General features: G+C 40.5%; 1 protein-coding gene across 2 annotated transcripts in view; it reads right to left on the bottom strand.

Annotated features, from left to right (window-relative positions):
* Window positions 1-12,613, bottom strand: part of shq1 (SHQ1, H/ACA ribonucleoprotein assembly factor) — a 36,347-nt gene that overhangs the window by 21,417 nt on the left and 2,317 nt on the right. For both annotated transcript variants that reach the window (XM_042406569.1, XM_042406570.1), the window contains exons 4-9: window positions 9,453-9,581; window positions 9,166-9,326; window positions 8,886-8,998; window positions 8,683-8,780; window positions 3,298-3,455; window positions 2,709-2,762 (exon numbers count right to left, since the gene is read on the bottom strand). In XM_042406569.1, coding sequence (XP_042262503.1) covers window positions 2,709-2,762; window positions 3,298-3,455; window positions 8,683-8,780; window positions 8,886-8,998; window positions 9,166-9,326; window positions 9,453-9,581 — 713 coding nt within the window. The remainder of the gene's footprint in view (window positions 1-2,708; window positions 2,763-3,297; window positions 3,456-8,682; window positions 8,781-8,885; window positions 8,999-9,165; window positions 9,327-9,452; window positions 9,582-12,613) is intronic.

Raw genomic sequence — 12,613 nt, 5'->3', positions numbered from 1 at the left:
ACCAAGTAATCTGGATATCTTTGCTGAGAAAGGTGTGGAACCTCCTCAAATCTGGAACAAGGTCTGACGTAAAAAGACATGTCCCAGGTCAGGTTTTACTCACTAAGGTGGTCCAGATTACTCAGTGAACCTGGTTCTTGGAAAAGGTTCTAAGAGTCATAAGTGATATTTAGTTATATTCAAGTTGACGAATAAAACTGTGATATGATCAATCTTTTTTTGATGACTTTTTTGGGTATTTCTATGCCTTTATTTGACATCGCACATAAGAAGACAGTTGCGGTTCATGGTCAGCACCATAACCCCCAGATATGTGATTTACAGCATGTTTTTAATAATTGTTTATGATGTTTTATCAAATCATTTATCTATTCTAAGTGTAGTTGTTTAAAACGGAACACTGAAAACACCTGTTGTGTGTGTGACTATACAGAAACACCAATATAAGTTGTAATGGAAAGCAGGAAACAACATAAGAGAGGTGTAATGAGCTGAGACCAAACAGAGTAACTGCAATTTGTCTGTCAAAACAGTGTAGCCTTTCAACCACTTGACCGTCATCAGTCCCAGGAGGAGTGGGGGATTTAACTGTTTCCTGTTGTTTTGGTATTTCAATGTGGAAAGCAACCTTTTAGAAGATTATCTGAAAATACCAGTGAGGATGGAGCCAATTTTGACACTGGCTTTTCAAATTTCTCTTCCTACTGTGGACATGGGCCAAGACGTTAAGACTGCTCCCACAGAAGGACACTCCTATTTCTAATGCCATACACACACACTCACACTGAAGTGACTGTCAAGTGGCAGTTTGTGAGCAGACAGACCACACACACACACACACACACACACACACACACACACACACACACACACACACACACACACACACACACACACACACACACACACACCCTATCATTTAATACAGTATTTAAATTAGGAACACACGTTTATGCTGTTGTATAGGACGACAGGACAGGTTATGTGCTAAGTCCACTGATTGTGAAAGTATAAGTGATAGATGAGTCTCTAATGTGCCTTCAGACACTGATGCAAATGTAAACATATTTAGACAGTGTGAAACCATGTGTGTTTGTGTCACACAGACACATTCACACACCTCAGTAGTCTCTCACTTCCAATCAGTTCATAATACATCCTCATCAATCCAAACAAGTTTGTTTAATGGCTGCTGCTGAAAATGGATGAGAACCAATCACAAGTCTAAGACTTTCAAGAGGATAATAAAAGAGAAGTCAAGCTATGTGAAGTATGATGTTATGACATTTTTAGTAATATTATATAGTCAGCTCAAGGTTCAGTATAAATCTTAACACAGTGTTCACAAAATGTAAAACTCCTCATCCTTTGTTTTTATAATCTTTTTTCTAGTTTTCAAGTGCAAATTGCAAATACTATACGTACATGAATAACTGACTTTGTTTTACAAGCAGATCCTTGCCAACATAAAACTAACTTAAAGAATTTACAAAATATCTCTATGAGAATGAGAAGCACATTACTGAACTAGGTTGGACTGACATTCTCCAAAACCCTTATGCCTTGCACTTGACCAGCACTAGTTTCATTGGAAATAATTCTCAAACACATCTTGATACCTGAACAGTGAGCACAGTACAAAAAAAGGGTCACACAGTACAAGATGCAGTGTGTTTGCTGTTTGTCAGGCTAATAAACATTTGACCATTTGCTAAGCTAATTGAAACAAGGGATGGACATGAATAGAGCTGCAATGATTAGTCAATTCATCAGTTGATCAATTGCCTTGCTTCTAAAATTCTTTTGTTCCAGCTTCTTAAATGTAATAATTTTCATAGCAAACTTTTATCTTTGGCTTAAGGACTGTTGGTCAGGACAAAACAGTACATTCGAGGTTGTATCTTGGGCTTTGAACAGTAATCATCATTTTTCACCATTTTCTGACATTTTAAAGACCAAAACAACTAATAAAAATCGATAGATCAAATCAACAATAAAAATAATTGTTAGTTGCAGACACGAAACTGAACTTTATTTGGTCCTTTTTTCATTTGAGCACTTAATAAATTAAAAACAGCAACAGATTACTCCCTTGCAAACACTTGGGTAGCAAATAAGCTCAGTTTCTGTGTAGATTTGGTGACACGCGCTACTGAAAGATATCAAAAATATCATCTGTTTGATAAGGTTGCTCTAGTTGCACTGTGGAACAGCAGAGCACCAACTGCCTCACAGCAGGGTGGCGACAAGAGCTGCCAACAAGTATTCTGAATACACATCTGTAATTCATGGAAACCAGTCCCATCTGTTAACAAGTACCCGCCCTTAGTTGGCCATAGCCACTTTCAAAAGCACATGTGATAAAGTTGCCTTTCAGTTGCATTATAAAACAGGAAACAATATTTAGAGGCATGAATAAATAAATAAATCAATGTAAAGGCATGAACAGAGGCACATTATGTGGCATGGATTAAGGCAAAGGCAAGACAGAGGACTTTAAACTTGTGCACACTATGAGATTAGCAGACTACTGTCGACACCCATACCATGAAGAAGATAGTCTTTATCAGCATTTATCTCTATTCTGCATGGTTATATTCTATTTCACTACCAGTTGTTAACACTGATACACCCTCAATAAATAAATGAATATGTAATTGACAACCATTCAATGCTCATGTTATTTTTCTGTGCATAAACTGTCTCACCTCCAGCCAGCAAAGAGTCCCGCTGAGTTTTCTGATCGTCCATGGTGACTCCACCTGCAGGGAAGAGGGAGACCAATAACAGACAGGAAATACTTCAACAACATCCAGTACATTCAATTTTGCTTAGAAATACGCAAAAGTGGCTACACGGGTTTCTGTTCATAGTACAAATCTGGCTGCAAAAATTGTAAAATCAAGTATGGGATTTGTCCTGGAATCTCCCCACATTATTATATCCCAGATGGATATTAAACACATGAGATAAACTCTGTTTTCATAGCTGGACTTTAATTCAACATTCTGCTGTATCAAACATCTCTAGTGTTTATTTGACTTCATTCACACATCCTGTGAAGTGTCTTCGACAATGAAATCAGCCTTGCTCACCTTGCCTCTCTGCAGCTACCTTAGAGGAGTGACATAAAGAGGCCTGGACTGAGCTCTCGGATCTGCTGGTAATCTCTTAAGGCTCTGAATGAAATGGAAGGGGGTCTAAAGGATTTGAGGATAGAGGGCTTTGTCATCCAAGGCTAAGTGCTTCTCAGGAGGAGTTGCCTCTTCACACATACACACACACTCACTCACTCACATTGTGCTCTCCCTCTGTAGAGCGCACTTCATAGGAATAAGCCAGCAGGATGTCCACCAGGCTGAGCCACACTTGGTAACGGGATGTCTTGTCCAGCAGGTAGGAGCGGTTGGTGAATTTTCTTAGCTGCTCCTTCTCATCGTCGGTGAATGATACGGCTGCATGAAAACATTTCAAGTCACCATAAGTCTTCAGGTTATCTTTTAAAGGACCGAGACACCCTAGGTTTAAGCCTTTCTCCAACTGACTTGTGAACTGCAAAAGAATAGTGGGTGTGAGGAGCAGTGGTGGTGGTTAAGTGGAGGAAGAATTGCATGAACACATAAGATTTTGATGTCAAGACTTTACAAACTTATGCTTAAATACAAAGAAATACAAGCACAGATTTTCACGAGATACATACTGAAACCATCACTTATCAAGTTAAAAGGGCATAATTTTTTCTTACTGCTTGCACTGCTTGGCTAAACAGCCTCATGAGGTAGATTTAGTTCTTAAAACTGTCCACACTTTTTGCTGGCTAAACCAGCAAATGCAATATTTTCTCTGTTTTTGACCTTCTGTTCCCATTTAAGTCTGCAATTTCATAACCAAAATGGTGTTTTTCAAAAAATGCCATCCAGACTAGGATCTGGATGGCATAAATCTGAAAATGCCTGGCTCACATTTCAGTGTGGACGAGGAAAAAGGAACTTTTGTAAAACATTGATGTATGAGGTAAAGTTAAAAGCCAGGTATTGAGATCCCAGTACATCTTTTTTTCATCTCCTTTTCCCCTGAAAAAAAATACCTGCAGGAATCCCAGAATTTTTAGCATATTTGTACTTACAACTATCGTATGTAATTAAACACAGATGCCCTCTGCAAATCTCATTAACGCTACCTCACAAGTGTCATAGATATGGTATGACCTTGAAACGCTATTACGACGGAAAAATAACTGGATCAACTGTTCAGCTGCAGGTGTCTTCCAATTATTTTTCATTTTAAGAAAGCTTACAGTCCAGCATTGTTCAGAGTAAGGGTGAACAAAATAGAGTGCAACATATTAAAGCAAAAGCAAATTAATCAGACAATCATGCTGAGCGGCATTCAACAAGTGAACACTGTGTGCAGATGATACGCTAAAATAACCAAACTGTGTCTGTCGAACTCCTTACCAGATCTGATGTAGAGTTTTGTTTGCAGACCAAAGGGAAAAAGTATGTTTTAGTGTGGGTAGAGATTTTTTTTTTACCAAAATTAAGTGGAAATTTTTACAAATTAGCTGGCTTAATGGGGAGATAGTATAAACTGGATACGTTTACCAGCAAACCTCTGCTTCATATTTTTGCTGTTTCACATAGTCACACCTGCTGCTCAATAAAACCACTTTTATTGTTGGCTGATGAACTGCTGTACTGGAGCAGTGCCTTGTTGAGGGGCAGCATAACAGGAGTTGCTAAGGGATAGGAGCAAAACAGGCAAAACAGTCAAATTAATAAAGCTAATCCCATTTAGATATGTGACAGCTGTGCATTCAAAAAATATAAAGCTCCATCATATGAAAGTATCTTCAAATCTCTGCTCTGAAATTTATCTCTGCAACTTCACTAACTGATGCCTTTTGAAAGAGACATCTGTCTATAATTCAAACGTGCATAAGTATAAATAAACATTATGTTAAAAAAAAAACAAAAAAAACATCTGCTTAATGGGGATCTGTGGTAAGCCTAATGGGGCGACACAAACAGACTTCAATCCCATTTAAGCTATCTGTAGTTCAGTATTGAAAGGCGCGCTGAATGTCTGCAGGAACATGCTGTAACTCAACAGTTTTTTTTTTTTTTTTTTTTTCTCACAGCAGCTTATAAAACAGCTGAAAGCAATTCCTCTCTCTGCATGAGGAGAGGAGAGTCCCTGCACCGAGCCCCTGATGTGCAAAACGTACTGGTGTGTATTGGCTGGAGCGTGTACACAAACACACACAGACACACTCGATATATGTATACACACACACAGCGCTTCAAAATGATCTCCCTGGCTGCAGTGGGAACTTGGCTCTGCTGGGAGGGAGATTCCTGCTGCATTACGTCAGGTTTTAGCTCCCTGCAGACGCTACCTGAGTCCCTCGTCGGTGCAGCTGCGGCGGGAGAGCACAGCCGAGCGGAACACACACAGACACAAAGACCCAAATGCACGTGCACCCTCATCTGCGCACACTCTTCTTCATACGCCAAGATACACACATGGAGTGAAGGGATGAAAATGAAAATGTAAAACAGCACACAGTCGCACAATAACTCGCAGAGCCATAAGAACGATATGCAAGCAAGTGCACAAAATCTCCCTCAAAAGCACACAAACACATGTGCCGACATGCACACACAAACTCCAGCGATAAAAACGTAAGAGGAAAAGTCATATCTGGTATACGCGCGATGACACTCGGTGCTTCTAAAAATGTTTTTCTGCATCATCATTCACACAAAAATGATCCTGAAGATTTCTGCGAATTCGAGTGCCATCTGTTCTTGAAGAAAGATGCTACACGGCAACACACATCTATGTATAATGCAAAGTCTAAACAGTGACAGAGCTCCTACTCTCTTCCAAGTCGCACGCGGCAGCCTCACGACGCTGATATATTTTCAATTAATCCTGCAGCCAAACCAGTGAGGTGAGCAGACCTGATGGATTTACCCTCTTACTGCAGCTGCACCGGGTTCATTCATCTCCGCTATGGAGCCAATCAATTCTAGCAGGCATTTGCACTCAGCGTATGAGGGCTTCAGCTGATTAGAAATTAATTTCTGACCTAATTCCTCCAGTTGGAGAGGCAGTCTGGCTCTCCGCTGCTCTCTACAGGTCCAGATGGCCTGATGGCATGGAGTAAATATGCTTTGTCAAATACTGCTGAGTGCTGGAAAACGCTCCCAGAATTTCACAAATAGAAACGGTCATAATATGACCTTGCAGATATTGTTAATTTTGTGCGTACACATGCTGTGATTGTGTTAGGCATTAAATTAAAGAGACTTTTATGTTACAATATGTCCAAACTGTAAACTTTGGTTGTGTAGTAGCCTAAATCTAGTCAAAGGTCGTAGATTTCCAAGTGGCGTCTAAGCTCAGCCATAACAAAGTGCAGCAGGTAGAGAGAGAAGGAGCTGTCAGGTCCATTTAGTCTGGAGCGGCGTGTGAAAACAGGCCTCCAGTGGACAGCTGTGGCCTGTCACTGTGCTGGACTTGACACTGGAGAGCACAAAGGGGCCAGTTTCTACTTCATTAGCACTTGTGTCCACATCCATCTGTCAGGTGACATATATATCAGACTCAGCAGAAGTGAAGGGGGAGGAAAAGTCTAAAAAACCCCGCATGGAGGAATTGTAGTCTCCATTTTAAAAATACGACAGTTAAAATCATGAGCACGCTTTCAACATTTGACGGTGAGCCGTTTAAATCTCCTGACCGACACCATTCTTCACACTCAGCTGAGGCTAATGCTATTCGACCTGTCAATCAAGCCATTAAGTTTAATTTGGCCCATTTATCTACGCCTGAGCTCCCGACTGAGGCGCTCTGTCTTAGAATGCAGAATGAGGCGATGAAGCCGGCGGGGCTACAGGGGACCGTAATGTTCTTCAGAGGCTAAACTCAGACTGCAGCTAATGGCCTTTGCATTTTCTGACTGATGGCTGCTCGTCAGCGGTCGGGCCCTCGCGCTGGTGGAAACGGGCTCCTCCTGACGCGACCGGCAGCACTCCCTCCTGTGATAATGCTATCTGTTTAATCTAAATCCTCTCTCAAGCGTACGACAACCATGCACTACACATAAGCTGTGGCTATGAGCCACGCGCCTGCTTAAACAGTGGAAGTGCTGGAATTAGCAGGCTGTTAGAGGAGCTGGATGGCACAATTAAATAGAGTCTCGCAGTGCTGGGGCTTCATAAGTGATCACGCCTATGTGAGAGGCTGAGCGGAGAAATGAAGCTGGGAGGCCCCAGCCAACAAGCAGCACTTCTCAATCCTAGTTAATGAGCCATTGATTTTAAATGGATGAGAACTGATTGCAAAAAAAAAAAAGCACTTCTGAATGTGGAGGAAAAACAGGATACTGAAAATGTATGAAGGTGGATAAAAACTCCCCCTTTTTTTTTTTAGGTTGTCACATTTTAACTCATCAGTCTCAGTACTCGAGATGTGCTTGTTTAAGTGTCAAAAGGCAGCAGAGAGATGTAGCGATTAAGGAAGGTCCAAGTTCAATCTCTCATAATGACAAGTGTCTTTCCTGTTGAAGTGCCCTGAGGCACTTTGGCAGGGAGTGCAGCTCTGTAGCTGATTAGCTGAGCTCTGACCTTCCTCTGGAGGGGGGCAGTGAGACGGTTGATTTGTCCTTTGGGGATTGATATATTGTCAGAGAACAATGTCAGTGCTTGGCTGACATGAATCCCAGCCAACAGATTCCTGTTTGGAACTCTACATATACAGTATTTCAATTCACAACACTATTTGTGGAAGTTTTAGAATGGTACTACTGGGAATAGTGAAATGGTTGCTAGGAGTATTTTAATTTGGTCAAATTAAAAAGAGCAAACAATGCATGATTGCTTTCTCAATTTTTACAACTTCATGCCACCTTCTGGTAGCCTTCAGTCACTACTTTGTTGGTTACTTAATATCTTGAAAACCCCAAATGATGAGTCCACATTTATAAACATGTGATATGTGCTATGTATTCCAATATTGATATGTATCCCTGCTGGTTTCCAGATGGCGCCGTGGACGGCTGCCTCGGTGTGTTGGTGTGCATTGTCTTGTTTTGTTTGTAAACTCAGTATATCTTTAAAATCTACAGCTCTCTTCACATAGAACATATTTTTTCACTTATTCTTTATCGTAAAATTCTATTTATATATTTATACCAGCTGTCTTTTGTGGTAGTTGTATTTTTCTCACTTTTTATAGATACTTGGTTTTTTCTCTTCGCTTCTGTCTTTTGATTGTTATGCACCACTACACCAAGACAAATTCCTTGTATGTGAAAATGTACTCAGCAATGATTCTGATAAAATTTTGATTTAAAAGGTTTTTAAAAATACCTAGAACAAGAGTGCAAACTGAGGCTGGCAAACCAAGACATTCAACTGAAACTGTGCAAACTCACATGTGTTCTACCGATATCTACCATGCAAACACACACCTAAACTTACTGTCGTTATAGTCAGTTATTAGGCCCTTCTGCACCTTTCTGTGCACTGGAAAAGTTTAGTTTAAAAGTGTACACTGATATTACTTTTGTTTAAAAGTTTGACAAACTTGAGATGTATCCCTGCAACACATTTCAGATGAATATATTTACATCACGTTTTTAAAAGATCATGAAGGGATGAGCTTGAAACTTACCAGCTTCTCCTTCCTGGTCTGTAGAAGGACTCAGCTTTGCCCACCATGGTCGAAACTTCAGCAGCCTCTTTATCTCGTCATCCTCAAACAAATCGGCTCTGCAATGACGCAGATATGTCAGCAGACGACAGACAGCGCAGAAGCACAGCAAAGACAAAAGCTATGTTCAGATGTGCCAGAGGTTTTTGTTTGAATAAACTCACAGGTAATGGTCAGGAGAGAAGGCAGATACCTCTGCTTCCAGCCGCGCCTGCCTCCTCTCTGCTACTGTTGTTCCTTCTGGGTTCCTGACATCAATCACTTCACTCAGTTCCTCCTGTCAGGACATTCGCTGCATTTAAAGCCTTGTAGTGGCATCTAAACTTTACTTGTATGGTTCAAAAAGTTCTATTCAGCAGCTTAGTCTAATCACTTCTTCTAATCACTTGTAAACGGTGTGAGGATTTCAGAGATGAGGGAAGAATCTTTATTCATTGACTTTACCTGTAATCTGGCAAACACTCCAGACCTCTGATTACCAAAGCCATATTTCTGCAGGGCTCTCAGCTCCTCTTCAGAGCTCTCCTTGTACACTTCCTGCTCAACTTGCCAGTCAAATTCTTCTTCATCTTCCTCTTCATCATCTCCCACAGTTTCACTGCAATCTTTTGAAATGTTAAGCAGGTACGATTAATTCCAGGCAAGTACTGCAATATCCTGTGTTATCTTTATCAAAATGATTGATTGATCAGTCAATAAACAGGTTCAACTGATGTATAGATTTGACTTACCTGTGCTAATGTCCTCAACCAAGGGCTTGGCTGAACGGGATCCTTTGGGAGCGAGGAGACTAGTCAGCATCTGGAGGCCTTCAAAGTGCTCTCCAGTTGTCTCCTTAGGGACCCGAAGAGTGAAGAGACCTAAAGCAAGACGGGACATAAAGAGATCAGACCTGAAACTGATGATGAAAATAGACATTAGTTTCAACCCAACAATATGTATTTCCTGTTTTTCCCCAACAGAAAATTATGAACACCCTCTACATGAGGTTAAGAGTATATCTTCACACTGATGTTTCAGACAATAAATGCATAAGAAAAGACCATTAGATCAGTAACTGATCATAGAATTTAAACTACAACTATAACCTTTTAAAAAACTAAAAGTTGATTGATTACTTTACGCTATCGCTTCTTTTTTTAAAAGAAGCGATAGCGGATGAATCACGGGTAATACAGCGTTGATGAATTAGAAAGATCTGGGCACACCACAAAGATAATCTGATGGTCGCCTAAAGACCTCATAAAATTTCAACGCGCCCAAGCGTTAAAGCTTCAACGTGCTTTACGATGGAATCTGACTAATTGCTTAAGATGCGGGCTTTGCAGAACGGGGAGCCTGAAAGAGGGATCTTAATGATTGCTCATTATTAGTCTAAACAAGGACACTCATTAGCGGAGCTTTATTAGCAGATGTTACAGGCTTATTTAGACACAGCGTGTTAACTGGGGCCATGCTGACAGACGGGCAACGAGGTGTCAGAGTCCATAAGGCAGACGTCTCCACAAAGACAACTTCATTAGAACTGATTATGTGAAAGTCAAAGACAGATCACAATGACAGAGACCACCGTATACACTTAGAGAACATTGCAACAATGCTCATTACCATGTTTTATTTGCATGTTATTTATTTAAAGAAAATCCTACATCAGCTCCTTGTCATGTCAGTGTCACTAAAAAAAAAGGCTGCAGGCTGTAATCATTATGACATTACAGATGGTTCTAATGGCCCTTTAAATGAAAATGAAATAACATGATCAGTAGGTTAATTTACCCTGCTTGATTGACTGAAGTACAAACTAAAGACACCCTTGGGATCAATCACTGACTGCTAGTAGAAACACGGCCTAGTGTCTTGTACAAAAGTGGCTGCTCACCAAAGTCATGCAAAGCAAACACAGCCATGTTTTAATCAGGATGTCCAGAGTTTCTCTATGCAACAATTCAAATATGTTAACAGTCCACTTTCTGGCAAACATGTACATGTATGTGTTGTTGTCATAAAATACTGTCAAAATCAGTTTGGAAATGGTTTGGAGCTTTTTAATTGAGTATTGTTTACATCGTTTTACTAATTTGTGAGTGTTCTTCCGACTTAACATGCAACAAATAACTCGCACATCTGGACTCCACCTGACATATCCCTGTTGCAGGCCACATTCACACACACACACCATCACTGCCTTACACTAATTAAAAGTGCAGGCATTTCATCATCACATGCGCTCTCTTATTCTAATTTGTGCTTTACATACTGCTCCTGGCCAAGAATTAATGTAATCTCTGTGAGCAATACTAATGTGAGTTAATTTTTATTTTAAAACAGATTTCTTACTGGACCTTTAACTTTTTATCAGGTGATTGAATAAAGATCACAAATCCAGTAGTTATACCAGTTTGGGGACCCTAGTGGCCTCATGGTTAAGATGCATACACCATAGCATAGCCCTCTCTCTCTCTGCCTACATTTCCTACCTGTATCCTCACTGTCAAACTACACAATAAAGTTGAAAATGCAAAAATAATTTTAAAAACCACTTTGCCATCAAACAGTTGTATGCAAAAGTTTGGGCAGCCCTTGCCAAATAACACATTTTGGTGATTTTTCCAATTGAAAAGATGTAAACACAGCCTCTCTAGGATATGGAAAAATACACAATATTTTCTGCAAACATTAATGCTTAGTTACTTTTTAGGTTAGAAATTGAAAAAAAAGAAGAAAAAATAAACATTGTGGCATGTGCAAAAGTTTGGGCACCCTAGGAGTTCTGAAGTCTGAGATTCTATTTACAAGGTCTCAGACTTTAATCAGCTTGTTAGGCCTGAGGCATGTCAACAGTTGTCATTAGGAAATGTCAGCTGGTGCCAATTTCAAAGCTTTACAAATACTCTGACTCTTCAAACCTTGTATGAACACTCAGCAACCATGCGTTCCACTAAGCAGCTGTGTGAGACTCTGAAAATGAAAGTTATTGATGCCCACAATGCAGGACAAGGCTACAAGAAGACAGCAAAGCACTGTCAGCTTGCAGTTTCCACAGTGTGAAATGTGATTAAGAGAGGGCAGTTTAAGGGAACTGTGGAGGTGGAGATGACCTCCACAGTTCATCTCTGGAAGATCAAGAAAACTCACAGAGAGAACTGCCTGTATGCTGGTAAGAAAGGCAAGTCAAAACCACCATTTGACTGCAAAAAACGTGCAGGAAGATTTAGCAGACCCGGGGGGGGGGGGGGGGGGGGAACCGTTCCACTGTACAGCGCTGCTTGCACAAACATGACCTTCATGGAAGAGTCAGTAGAAGAAAACCTTATTTGCGTCCTCATCATAAAATCAAACGTCATAAGTATGTAAACGGAACATCTACAGAAGCCTGAAGCATTTTGGAAACAAATAGTGTGGACTGATGAAGTCAAAATAAACTCTTTGGACAAAGGTACGTTTAGAGAAAAAAAGGAGCAGCATTTCATGAAAAGAACACCTTGCCAACTTTTAAGCATGGGGGTGGATCTATCATGCTTTGGGGCTGTGTTGCAGCCTGTGGCACAGGAAACATTGCACGGGTGGAGGGAAGAATGGATTCCACTAAATACCAGAAAATTCAGGAAGCAAACGTCCCACTGCCTGTAAAAAAAACTGAAACTGAAAAGAGGATGGCATCTACAACAGGACAATGATCCTAAATCCACCATGGCCTACCTCGAGAGACACAAGCTGCAGGTTTTGGAACGGCCCTCACAGTCCCTTGACTTAAACATAATTGAAAATCTGTGAGTAGATCTTAAAAGAGCTGTGCATGCAAGACGGCCCAAGAACTAGAAGACTTCATAAGACTTCTGCAAGGAAGAATGGGAGAAAATCCCAAATATAAGAATTGAAAGACTTTTAACTG

This window comes from Thunnus maccoyii, chromosome 3, assembly GCF_910596095.1.
Source record: "Thunnus maccoyii chromosome 3, fThuMac1.1, whole genome shotgun sequence".
NCBI lineage: Eukaryota > Metazoa > Chordata > Actinopteri > Scombriformes > Scombridae > Thunnus > Thunnus maccoyii.
Note: the sequence above shows the minus strand (reverse complement) of the source record. Positions and strands in the feature narration are given on the sequence as shown.